This window comes from Pleuronectes platessa, chromosome 1 (assembly GCF_947347685.1).
Source record: "Pleuronectes platessa chromosome 1, fPlePla1.1, whole genome shotgun sequence".
NCBI lineage: Eukaryota > Metazoa > Chordata > Actinopteri > Pleuronectiformes > Pleuronectidae > Pleuronectes > Pleuronectes platessa.
The window spans coordinates 2,174,524-2,188,502 of NC_070626.1; the positions used below are offsets into that span (position 1 = coordinate 2,174,524).

The following is a 13,979-nucleotide window of genomic DNA, read 5'->3' on the forward strand; positions in this document are numbered from 1 at the left end:
GTTTGATGAGGTTTTTTTGTCATTTATTGTCATTATCTGTCATCCACATCCCTATAATGTCTATTGAGGTGAGGGGGTTGAATATTTCTGATTGCAACTGTATATCATCTCCAACATCTGGTCCCAGAAAGTGGAATAAGTTACTGTTGAAAAAATATATGACAGCAGCCACAAGTAACCCATGGCTCACATGTAAAGTGCAAGTTAGCTATCTTTTACATGTTATACTACGTTAGTTTTTTATATAATATATTTTATTCTTGTGTGTGTGCATTGAATTCATTGATAATGGTTTATATGAAGGTATTTCCTTGTTGGTCGGATGACTCTGATGTAATTTCATTCCTTTATCTTCTGCAACAATGATCACAGTGAAGATAATTGATCAAATCAACTACAATCATTGATGTTACTGTGGCTTAATTAAACAATTAAACCTAAGAATGAACATCCTTATAAAGTTATTGTCTCGTACACATTTTCATAAAAACTCATATCATTATTTCTTCTGTGATCAGATAGTCCTTAAGCAGTCCAACTTGTTGTCAAGCGGAAATCACAGTCTCTTGCAAATAGAGAAAGTATTATGTATACATATGGAGCAAATATTTAATATAAAGACACTGGGAAATATTTTGGAGCAACTGAAGTACCTGCATCTAACATTGTGCCAAAGTACAGTACACTGACAGGACAAAGTACATCTTTAATCTTTAGTTAATGTTTACTTATTGAATGTATTGCCCTGAATGAATGTTTTAAAACCAACTGGTGTCCTGCCACCAGCTAAGCAGCTGACACTGACAGGAGGGTCTGATATAAAACATAACGAACTTATCTGTTCAACAAAAAGACTCTCATTACTAGAAAAAAACACAGAGATGACAGAAAGCTCGGTTTTAGATGAGCACGTTTAAATTTATACTCAAATTATGTCATAAAATACATAATCTCAATAATGTAAACCTCAGGTAACTCATCAGTGTGCAGCTTTTGTGTGTTTTCCTTCAGACCACATCATCCCCGTTCCCAAAAAGCAGAGGATCACAGGCCTTAATGACAACAGACCTGACCTCTGTAGTAAAGAAGACCTTTGGGCGTCTCGTGCTGACCCACCTCAAAGTCATAACAAACCACCTCCTCGACCCACTACAGAGCCAACAGGTCTGTAGAGGACGTAGGCAACATTGTACTCCACTTCTATGGGGTGCCGTTTGTAAAGCATCTCACGCTGAAAATAACAGCAACATTTTGTCACATTTAGCTTCAAACCATGATTAAAAAACTGGTGTGAATTTTTTAGAGTCACTTTTTTGCACATTTACTACAATATTTGTCAACTTAGAGATATTTTAAATATTTAAATCCAAATGTTAAATGTTACACTGAAATGTTAAATGTTAAATCTAAATGCAAAATCTGAATCTAAATGTTAAGTTTAAATCTAAATCTAAATGTGAAATCCAAATGTTTAATCTAAATCTAAATGTTAAATCTAAACGTTAAATCTAAATCTAAATGTTAAATCTAAATCTAAATGTTAAATTTAAATTTAAATCTAAATGTTAAATCTAAATCTAAATGTTAAATCTGAATCTAAATCTAAATGTTAAATCTAAATCTAAATCTCAATGTTAAATCTAAATGTTTCGGGTGAAACTAAATATTTAACTAATATGCAAATTCAAATGCCGGTAAAAGGAAGTAACAAAATAAAAGCTCGAGGAGGTCAGAGTGTGTTTATAGCGGCAAATGACAAATAAATCTTATCTGGGGAAATGGACTCTTGGACATTGATTATCGTGATATTAACTACATAAAATAACAAACACGTTTGGAGAAACTTTATTTGAAGAGTACTTTGAGTTTTTAGTGTCACTTTTATGAAGTATGTTGGACTTATGACCTGTAGCCATTATAGCCAGCCACAAGGGGGCGCACTTTGACTGATCTGTCATGTTTTTCTCACTGCAATGACTTTATAATTTATTTATAAAAGAGAGCACATTTCTCCAGTATTAGCATCGCTGCACTGGCTTCCAGTTAAATCTAGAATAGAATTTAAAATTCTCCTCCTCACCTTCAAGGCCCTTAATAATATAGCGCCTTTTTACCTTAAAGAGCTGTTATTAACTTATAAACCCACTAGAGCACTCCGCTCCCAGAATTCAGGCCTACTTGTCGTCCCTAAAGTCTCTAAAAGTAGAGTAGGAGCCAGAGCTTTTAGCCATCAAGCTCCTCTGCTGTGGAATAAACTACCACTTTCAGTTCGGGAGGCAGACACCATCTGTTCGTTTAAGAGTAGGCTCAAAACCTTCCTTTTTGATAAAGCTTATAGTTAGAGCTAATTAGTGCGGCAGAACGTTTCATGTTCTATTTTATGACACATGACACACAGAGCTTCTTTTTCCAGCTTCTCCTTCCTCTTCTCCATCCCTATCCCCCTTCCCCGGAATCCCTTTGCTTTATCACCCGCAGATCCAGGGCCTCTGTGACCGCACCATGGATTGCGGTTTGTGGATCGCGCACCGGGGGTCGCGGTGGTGGATCCAGTGTGGCGGATTCTGTGTCGTGTGGGCTGATCGTGGTGGTGGTGGCGGACCCTGTGTCACGTTGGCATCGGGTACGGGCATTGGACCAGGACCGCGGCGGCGGCTCGTGGTGGGTGGCGGTGGACAGTGACTGAGGACTGGAGTGGCGTCTGGTCTGGATGGTGGATCGTGGTCCTGCTGGTTGCTGACCATGTACTGTGATTGCAGCGGGACTGCTTGGCATGTCATGTTGCGGTTGTCCTTCGGGATGTTTACCCTCATCAAATGCTGCTAGAGACTTTAATCTTGAAGACTTTAATCTTGATGATGTTTTCCTACACGTGGCATCTATTGCACTTCTGTCCGTCCTGGGAGAGGGATCCCTCACATGTGGCTCTCTCTGAGGTTTCTACGTATTTTTACCCTGTTAAAGGGGTTTTTAGTAGTTTTTCCTTACTCTTGCTGAGGGTTAAGGACAGAGGATGTCACACCCTGTTAAAGCCCTATGAGACGAATTGTAATTTGTGAAAATGGTCTATACAAATAAAATTTGATTGATTGATACAGCAAGATCTGATTCAATGCCAAGTGTAAGGGGAGATTACTATGAAAATGTCTAGGACAAAGTAACCTGACAGTGGTGTAATACAAATATTATAGTGCAATTAAGTCTTGATGACCACTCAAAGCACTTTACATTTAATATATTTACATCTGATAAGGTCCAGGGAGGTAACGTAACTATTTGGGTCGAATCCAAAGGTGATGATATAAAAAGGTACAAAGAAAATGTGAATTCTAGAACAGGGGTTTTCAAACTTTTGCAAGCTGGGCCCCCCAAAAGCTGGTTAGGGTGGGGGGGGGCTTGCAGGTCTGTCAATGTGAGACATGAGCCTGCTTTGCCTTGCAAGGTCCTCAAATCTTGGGGCAATGTTTGACAAACATATCCTCAGGTCATCCTCGATCTGTGCGCGGTTGCGATATTTAGTTTTGAGCGCAGTCAGTCTTGAAAAGCCTGCCTCGCACAAATAAGTCGATGCGAAAAGGAGGATCATTTTAAAGGCTATGTCGCAAAGCTGAGGGTATTCCGGCATCAATGCTACCCAGAATGACGAAAGAGGGGAGGTGGTAAACAGATGCTTTAGTCTACTGTCACTCTTAAGCTCAATAAGCTGCTCTTGCAGGTCTATTGACAGCTCGTCTGCTGAGCCGAGAAATGGATCCCGAACCCAGGCGAATGAACGGTAGTCCTCTTTGAAATAGGACCCAAAATGATTCTTCAGCGCTAAAAGTTGATCAGCAGCTGATTGGAGGAGAGAGGAGAAATCAGCGCCACGTGCATTGGCAATGAAGTCTGCAAGGCGGGGAAACATGTCACAGTTTCCAGAACTGATGCGACCATTCCAGAGATCAATTTTTTGCGCGAAGGCATTCACTCTATCAGTGAGGAGCAGAACGTTAAATTCGCGGCCTTGCAAAGACAGGTTAAGGCCATTCAGCTGGTCAAAAATATCCACCAAATAGGAGAGAGAGGCAAGCCACATGGCATCATCCAGGTGCATTGCCAGATCTGTTTGACTTTCAGTCAAAAAAAAACTTTACCTCCTCTCGCAGCTCCTACAGCCGTTGTAACACCTGCCCCCTGGAGAGCCAGCGAACTTCAGTGTGCAGCAACAGCTGTTCGTGCCCTGACCCCATCTCCTGGCAGGGGACCCCAAACAAACAGGAGGTAAGTGGACAAGCTTTAATATGGTTAATTATTTTCACGGCCTGGTGAAGCACTGACTCGAAAAGCGGTGGCATTATCCTGGCAGCAAGTGCCTCGCGATGGACCATGCAGTGTGACCATTGCACAAGTGGAGCAACTTGCTGGATGCGAGCTACGAGGCCACGCTCACGCCCTGTCATCGACCGTGCTCCATCTGTGCAGAGGCCAATCCACTGGCTTGGATGAACGAGTCAAGGACATTAAAGATTGCCTCCCTTTTTGTACGGGTCTGAAGAGGCCGGCAAAACAGGATGTCCTCCTCAATTTCCTTTTCCCGCACGTACCTGATGTAAGTGAGAAGCTGGGCCTGTCAAGCGATGTCAGTGGATTCGTCCTGCTGCAGTGCATAGTAAGGACTGATTTGAATGTAGTGTATTAGTTGCTCTTTGATATCACTAGACATTTCTGATATTCGGCGTGACACAGTGTCATTTGACATAGGTATTGCGCTGAGTTTAGCAGCTGCACTCTCTCCTACCATTATTCTACACATGTCTTGCGCGGCCGGAAAAATCTGTTTTTCGGCATTTGTATGGGGTTTGCCAAGCTTAGTAATTCTATAAGCAACTACATACGATGCCTCCAGACACTGCTTGGAGACAGTGCTATGCTTGGATATTGTGGTTTTTTGTTGCTGTGATTGTGTTGTATGTGTGGCTGTGACCGACTTGGACAAGAATAATGACTAAGGCTGTTCTAGGCAATGGTTCCTAACAAAACAAACAGTACACAAAGTAGACAGGGACAGCACAGAATAGTATTCAAGTGCTGGTGTTTTATTTGGTTCAACACGGTGGATGATTGAAGATGTAAAGCTAGGTGTTAAGGAGAAAAGGGCTAGCTGCAGTTGGAAGAAGTTAGATAACTAGAAGGCTAGCTCTTGGGGCTACGAGCTTTCTAAAAAGACTGTGGAGCAAATGACTCCTTAGATTAGGCTACGAATAGGCCTACTGCAAGTATCGGAAGGTATTACTAAGGAAGAAGTGAGTCTTTAAAAAGAATGTTTATAGAGCAACGAATATCTGTATAATAGAGGAAACAAGAGCAATCATACAAACTCTGCAAACTCAGTGAGGGTGAGCGTTGACCATGCCTGCGGTTACTTTTATACTCGGAAGCGTACGTGCAACTCGCGTTCAAATGATAACACTCCTCTTTTGATTGGTTGATCAGGAACGAAACAGTATTTGATTTGTTTGTGTCAGTCCAGCCCCTTGCATTTCGCCACTGAGGGAACTTTCACTCACCAGTGACAGGTCGGCGGTCGTTTTTTCCCCCTCCGTCTGTGACATCGTGCCCCCCCAGGAGAGTGTTCGTGCCCCCCACTTTGAGAACCACTGTTCTAGAAAACATCATCAGTCTTTGATGTCCTGGACCTGACATTAGCTGTTGATCTTGTAGTTTGCTTTGGTCCTCAGTGTCTGTAGAAGCTCACCCCAAACCGTCGAGGCAGAGGGCTGCTCACACTAAGTCTGGTTGTGCTAGAGGTTTCTTCTAGGTAAAATTTAGTTTTTTCTCTTTACATTTGTCAGTGCTGCTTATGTGGGAACTGTTGTGTTTCTCTTTAATTTTTAATGTAGAGTACCTAGAAATAATGTACGTATGGATTTGGCAATATACAAATAAAATTGAATTGATTATTTTCGGTTGAACACAAGCTCCCAGATCTACTTTTCTAAAGCATATTCTTGTGTACTTTTTGAGGGCTATAGTACAGCTCGATTCAAGATTCAAGATTTTTATTATCAAATGCACAACAATAACATTAAGCAGTCGCTGGCAGTGAAATGCTTGAGTCACAGGCTCTCTTCTAGCAATGAGCGGTGGACTAGTGGCAGAAACTTGGACTATGGGCAGAAAAGGTCTCTGGTTCGTCTCTGATTCGACTCCACGGAGAAACAACAAAAAGAGGAACCTGGATTGATCTGTCCAAAAATCCATGAGGATTCTCCCTACCCTGACTAGTGCCCCTGAGCAAGGCACCTTACTCCCCCAACATCTGCTCCCCGGGTGCCGTACATGGTCGCTCACTGCTCTGTGTGTCCTGCACCAGATGGGTTAAAAGCAGAGGTTGTGTTTGGGACTAATAAATGCATCTTGATCTAATCTTAATCTTAATCTTAATCTCAATCTCAAGTAATTACAACATATAAAATATAAATAGTATAAAATAGAATATCAAAATTTAAAATAGAAAAAAAAGTGTGTGTATATATATATATATATATATATATATAAACAGCTGAAGAAAAAATAAAACAACTATAGTGCAATTATGTGCAATATGCAAATATGTCACAGTGCTGGTTTGGTGGAATTATTGCAGTAAAGAGGAGTTTAAAAGTCTTATGGTCTGGGGGATGAAACTGTCTCTGAGCCTGGTGGTGCGGGTCCTGATGCTGCGGTACCGTCGGCCAGACGGCAGCAGGCAAAAATGTTTATGGCTGGGGTGAAAGGGGTCTTTAATAATCCGGCTGCTTTTCTTCCTACACCGCTGGGTGTAGAGGTCCTCAATGGATGGTAGCGCCGTCCTGGTGATGTGCTCAGCGGACTTTCACCACCCTCTGTAAAGCCTTACGGTTCAGGGCGGTGCAGCTGCCATACCACGCGGTGATGCAGCCAGTCAGGATGCTCTCTATTGTGCACCTGTAGAAATTGCAGAGAATCCTGGAGTCCATGTGGAGCTTCCGCAGCCTGCGGAGGAAGAAGAGCCGCTGTCTGGCCGTCTTCCTGATGGAGTCTGGGTGAAGGGTCCAGGTCAGGTCATCAGTGATGTGGACCCCAAGGAACTTGAAGCGGCTGACACGCTCCACCGTGGTCCCATTGATGGAGAGGGGGGCGTGTTCCACTCCTTGTCTCTTCCTGTAGTCCTCGATCAGCTCCTTCGTTTTGCTGACGTTGAGATGGAGGTTGTTGTCCTGGCACCAAGATGTCAGGGCTCTGACCTCTCTGTAGGCCTTCTGATCGTCGCCGGTGATCAGGCCTATGACGGTGGTGTCATCAGCAAACTTAACGATGGTGTTGGAGCTGTGGGTGGCCACGCAGTCCGCACCACCTGTGGTCTGCCCGTCAGAAAGTTCAGGATCCACTCACGGAGGGTCCAGAGAGTCAGGGAGGGCGGAGTTGATGAATTGTTGGACCAGCCGCTCAAAGCACTTCATGATGATGGAAGTGAGTGCTACTGGGCGGTAGTCGTTCAGGCAGAGGATTTTTTTTTTTTTTTGGGAACAGGGACAATGATGGTCTTCTTGAAGCATGTGGGGACAACAGACTGGAGCAGTGACAGGTTGAAGATGTCTGTGAACACATCTGCCAGCTGATCTGCACACACCTTGAGAGCTCGGCCAGGGATGCCATCAGGTCCAGGTGCCTTTCGTGTGTTGATCCGGTTGAGAGATTTCCACACGTCTGACCTGGATATGACGGGGGGGCAGCCGTCCTCCTGGGCCTCTTCGATCTCCGCAGCTGGGGAGTTACTCTCAAAGCTCTGATAAAGTTAACCGCTAATGTTATGATGCTCATCACATGTTCCATTTTCAAGGTTTTGCCACACAACGACTCCTGGTGTATGATGCAGTGATAAGCTGTCAACTCACTTGTGACGTTTTCTTTCTTCATCTTTTCTCTGGCCCGTGGGCCTTGAGTTTGACACATGTGCTTTAAACACTATGCCTTCCACTAGTTGTCATTGTTCCCACGTTTTTCTGCAATGTTATAATTTGTACCATATACTTTATATAATAGATTGTACAGTACATTGCATTCACACTACTTAGTACCAAATTGTTGTTTCTAATCTTTCTTTGTTCATTTCTTTTCTTTTTTTTTACTTGTATTTGTACTGTAATTGACCTGTTTGACCCAGAGTTTCCCCTATGTGGAGTCAGGTAGGTGGCTACATTCCTCAATCCATGTAGCCACCTTCCTGGAAGCAGGTAGGCCAAACAAGTTTGACACCAGTGTCAAAGCCTTGGCTCATTGATACTGCTTTTTGTGTCTGTGGTAAAACCCCATTCAACCATGTGGAAAAAGAAAATGCTGCATGCGGAGTGACGGGAGTCATGAGCAAAGTCTAAAGGTAGGTTGAAAGCTGTATCTGTTTAAATAAAGATAAGGGAGTTTTGGGATGAAAGTCGTTTCAGTTGTAACAACACTCATGGAAAACCCCAGTCGGTTTGAAATAATTTGAAAATTATTCTAATGAAAACCTCACATCTCTGTTCTATATACCAAACCACCTGTTGTTCTTGTTAGTGCAGGTACACAGTGATCACCAACCACTGCCAGCTCTGCATTCCACACTCCAACGAACACAAATGTGGTTTGAAAACTTCACAGACAAAGATAATTTCCTAATATTGGTGGGATTTTTATGAGGAACAGAGGAAATAATGAAGGCGCTACCGCACTAAGAATTCTGTCAGTTGACATAGGTTTGGGTATTCAATACCAATATCTTATTCTTTTTCACATAGCAAATCAAGCTGCGTTGTACTGAACTGCCCTAAGCTTAACACACAGTGCACTTAAAATAACTGGGTATTTGGTATAACTGTATAAATCTCTCTTTTATTTGGAGAGATCTGAAACACTGAAATAACCCATGAAACTGTCACTTTTGTCAGTTCTGTCTGATGAAGTCTGAGACACCAGTGGTCTGAAGCACCAGTGGTCCGAAGCACCAGTAGTCTGACGCAGCAGACATTCAAACTCGAGCAGACAGACAGTGAACACTCAAGGTGCTGTATAACAATGCCGAACATAGAAGTTTGTAGTTCTTAAAACTTCCTGTCAGCAGCTTCATCTCTAACATAACCATATACACTACCGTTCAAAAGTTTGGGGTCACTTCGAAATGTCCTTTTTTTTCAAAGAAAAGCACTGTTTCTTTCAATGAAGATAACCTTAAATGAATCAGAAATACACTCTATACATTGTTAATGTGGTAAATTACTATTCTAGGTGGAAAAGTCTGTTTTTTAATGAAATATCTACAAAGGTGTATAGAGGCCCATTTCCAGCAACTATCACTCCAGTGTTCTAATGGTACATTGTGTTTGCTAATTGCCTTAGAAGACTAATGGATGATTAGAAAAACCCTTGAAAACCCTTGTGCAATTATGTTAGCACAGCTGAAAACTGTTTAGCTGGTGAGAGGAGCTATGAAACTGGCCTTCCTTTGAGCTAGTTCTAGGAAGAGTGGCAAAGAAAAAACTATATCTGAGACTGGCCAATAAAAATAAAAGATTGATATGGGCAAAAAAACACAGACATTGGACAGAGGAAGATTGGAAAAAAGTGTTATGGACAGACGAATCAAAGTTTGAGGTGTTTGGATCACACAGCAGAACTTTCGTGAGACGCGATGGTCTGGGGCTGCTTCGGTACTGGTAAAGTGGGAGATTTGTAGGGGAGAGCGGGGTAATGTGGGAGATTTTTTACATTTGCTCCCCTCTAGGCGAGCTACACTGATATATCAGTAAAATTTACACATTTCCCATTAATTCAGGATGTTTTCTAGCAATGGAAATGATCAGAATGTCTTCAGGACAAAGGGCAGTGAAAATATGATGGTTTTTAAAAAAGTGGTCTTGTGTCCCACTTTACCCCAGCTACGGGGTAAAGTGGTCCACTTTAATACTACCATAGTTAAAATCCCGAAAAGCTAGATTGACAACCACTAATATCGGACTAGTAACAGAATCATGGAGATTGGTTAATTAAGCACATTTATGATTATTATGATTAATGTGATCTCTTGCACACCTTAGCTTACATGCACATTGTTTCTCTGTCCAATTGGCAGGGACAGGGATATTGTTTTTCTCTGCGTATTCAAATGCAAGTTCACAGCACTTAACTAGAGCAAGGCCATGGAACTAGTCAGCTAGTTGTTTCAAGTGTTTGGCAAGCTCCTCCTCCATCTCATCTCTGAATATTCTCTTTACCTCAGCTACTGCACCCCAGGCTACTGATTTTACTTCCCCTTTCTCTTTCTTCTTTATGAATCTTTTGAGGGTTGTCTCGTCAATATCTCTATCCCTTCCAGCTTTTCTTAAGGACTACTTTCCTTGCATGACCTCAGCGGCTGCACTCTCCATCTCTGCAAGGGGTGTTTGGCCCCAGGTTGTCTTCCTGGTGTAGTTTCTTGGCATGATGGCTTTTCGACAATGTTTATGACATTAAAAATAAAACATATATAATGTAATATAACACTAAAATATGTTTAAGACTAAACTTAACTTGTGCTTCATGGTGGGGTAAAGTGAGACACTGTCCCACTTTACCCCACAGCATTTGTCCCACTTTACCCCGAAGCCACAATTTTAGAAAAACTACATCTCTCTCTTATCAGGCTAATCTTCAGCTAGCATCAATCACATGGTTTTATATGTTGGAAGTTCACCAACATGTATGATATAATTTTTTCTACCTGAATCAATTTGTTTTGACACAACAGTTGATTAAGTTCAAAGCAAGAAAATGTACTTTTACATGCAAAAAACACATTTTTGTGAAAAAACATACACTCCGGATCAAAATCTTAAGACCAGTTAAAAAATTGCATGAATTTGCATTTTGCACTGTTGAATCTTAGGAAGGTTCTAAGTAGAGTTTCAAAATGCAAAAAGAAGAAATGGGAACAAGAGCCCAAAAGTTGTGAGCAGGCAATTTATTGAAAACAACAATTTAACTGAAGTAGGCTGTTCATCAGCTGATCAAAAGTTTAAGACCACACGAAGTTTTATGCTCACACGAAATTGTCTGGGTGACCCCAAACTATTGAACGGTAGTGTAGCTGCATTAGTAGCACACAACTCATCAGAGACAAATATTTTATCAGGTTTGTAAGTGCTTTATTGCTAATATAAACCATGAAACTATAGATTTAACTAAAAGTAAGCATAAATAAACAGCAAGACAGACTGAGGCCTGCCTCTGACAGGGAACAGGAAGCATAATCAGAGATAATATTAACAGTCATAGTTCCACTCAAAGCAAAATGTGAAAACAGTAGTGGTTACAAACTTTTTACATCAATAAATGCAGTATATGAACAAAAGCAATAATAATAATAATAAAAATAATAATAATAAAAAAATATTAGCCCAAGTCTGAGTGCTGTATTCGTGAGGGCCTCACATGCTCTGGTTTGAGGTAGATATAGATTTACAAGGAGTCCATCTGGGAGTCCATCCACTCGCTTATGTCATGGTCTTCCACTTGGTCCTCTGCCTCTTCTTCTTCAATGGACCCTTCTACCCCATCTTCATCCAAGCCTGTCTCCCCAATGCTCAGAAGACTCAAGTGACACATGCAGCAGACCCTTAACCGCTTAGTTGTGTGAATATGTCTAACTACTGCTCGATACTTAGAGCATGAGCTGCAGACCACAAAGCACCATTTTCTGCAGTGGTGTCTACGTTGGGTCACAGTGAACTTGTTGTAACAGCGCATGCAGATGGTAGCAGCTTGGTCGGGGATCCAGGTGACAGCGAAAGTAGAACCAGGTCTGCGGTTCCCACCCTGCAGCAGTCTGAACCGACAGTCCTCCATATGCTCTATCCAAGTTTGCTTCTCCTCATATGAGGCAGCTGCCACGAAGAATAACTTGCGTGGTGTACGAATCAACCACTGGTTCTTCATTGTCACACCAAGTCTTCCAGCTGAATGTCTTCTGAAATTATGAAAGCATATTCATTCATATAAGGTACCAAAGGTGTGGACCATTATTAGGGCGTCAACAAGCACACAGGCGGGACTTCTTATAAACAGCTTGTTACGTAAAGACGACATCTTTTATTTCAGCATGTCTGATTAGAAGCACATGCATCCACCACTGAAGGTGACAGTTTGTTCTTGTAAACGTATTTTCTCGTATGAGTTTAGAGTAGTGCAAGATTACTTTGTCAATTCATCTAAACAATGTAACTGTTACTGTCTGTAGCTCCACAATAACAAAACAACAACAGTGTAAACTGCATGTGAGTTTTGTGAGACAGCTTTGTCCTTGTTTAATATATTTGTTTAGCCTTTTTTCTACTGCATTGAGGTTTACTTTTAACTTTGAAGGCATTTCAAGCCCAAAACCATCATGAAATAATCTAACTCTGTTAGTTTTCATCTTGTTGAATGAAGAGTTGTGATGAGCAGAGGAGGATGAGGTGCTCACCTAGAAGGATGATCTGCTGGTTTTTGCACCAGCGTCCCTTCAGGATGATGTTGCCATACAAAAGCACATCATTGAAGAGGAAGAACTTTAGGCTGGGGCCCCCGACGGCTCTGCTTCATCAACTGGCCCTGTCCAACCAGAACCCAACCAGGCTGGGAGAGGGGCTTCCCTGATGGCCCAAATGAAATCTCAATAGCATGGATCCGCTTCTGATTTTCCTTATCAAATGTTAGCTGGTACATCATGTTGTCCTTGCATCTTGTCTTAAGTGCAGTACTCTGAGTCTTTCTAGCTCCCCGCCTCTGTGGGTGTGAGATGCTGTCATGTGCTCGTCTTGTCCCTCTAATGAAACAACCAGGTTGGCAAAAGCCTTAAACGTTCTTGATGACGCAAACAGGCTTTCCAAAGTAAGTTCAGCGTCAACATCAACATTGAGGGGGCGGGAGCTACATTTAATTAAGAGAAGTGATGCAAGCGAATCAGTAGACGGGAATGTCAGTTCAATACATCCTGACTGGCTGCACTAAAAGGTACATGCTGCTCCCACTACTACCAGGTCATGAATGTTTATTCATTTATTGTTCAGTAATTATTGGGGTTGTATAGGGTTTTATAAGGAGCCGGGACATTACTTACATATATTAATGTCAACACAAATAAGGGCAACTTGCATTACAGAAACTACGAAAAACCAACACACCCGTTCTGTGATGAGCGGTTGGGTTGTTTTCATTCTCCGATGGCAGAACCTTATCATCGACAACAACGAGAACATCTTTTAAAATCCCGTCCGCTGACTTTAACCAGCAGCCACAGGAGGACACGTGAAGCTCCACACGTCCATTAGAAGCACGTTCACCAACTTAACTCATGAAAACACCGCTCGAGCTTCCGCCTTGTTGATGTGACACATGAACTCGTGAACTCGTGAAGGGTTTTTGTAGGATTTTTATTTCAGCAAGACCTTCAGTAGATCACCGCACTTCACACACAGGCGCTTTGTGAAAATGACGAATCTGCCACCGGCTCTGAAAAACAGCCTCAACATCTGGAATGTCGCCAGAAGCCATGCCCGCCAGTTAAACTGGAACACCGGCATGAGGTAGTGCCTTGATCGTGACATGCTTCCCGTTGAGGCTGCCAACGCAGTTCGGGAAGTTCCAGAGCCGCCAAAAGTCCGCTGCTACCGATGTCCACTGGCTGGTTGAAGGACAGGGCAGGTAATCTGGCTGCAGAGCTTTCCACAACGCCTTGCAGACCTCGGACACAATGCGGGACACCGTGCAGGATGCCAGTTTGTAGCTCGCCGCTACAGCCTGTTGGTTTCCACCAGAGGCTAACAGTCGTAGCGCCACAGCTAGTCTCTGGGCGGCATCAACCGGCATCATGTGTGTGTTCTGGTGCCGTATGTGTGGCTCCTAACGACGAAGAAGGTCGTCGAATCTCCCAGCTGACATGCGGAAATACACAAAGTGCATTTCTTCGTCAACATCCCTCAGAGGTCGAA

At 42.5% G+C, this 13,979-nt stretch overlaps 1 protein-coding gene across 1 annotated transcript; it reads right to left on the minus strand.

The window, feature by feature from the left end:
• Window positions 1-11,469: 11,469 nt before the first annotated feature.
• On the minus strand, window positions 11,470-12,717 carry LOC128438773 (pleckstrin homology domain-containing family F member 1-like). Its single transcript, XM_053421472.1, is given in 4 exon segments — window positions 11,470-11,951; window positions 11,954-11,977; window positions 12,473-12,558; window positions 12,560-12,717. Coding segments are annotated over 4 exon segments (750 nt in total).
• Window positions 12,718-13,979: the final 1,262 nt, after the last annotated feature.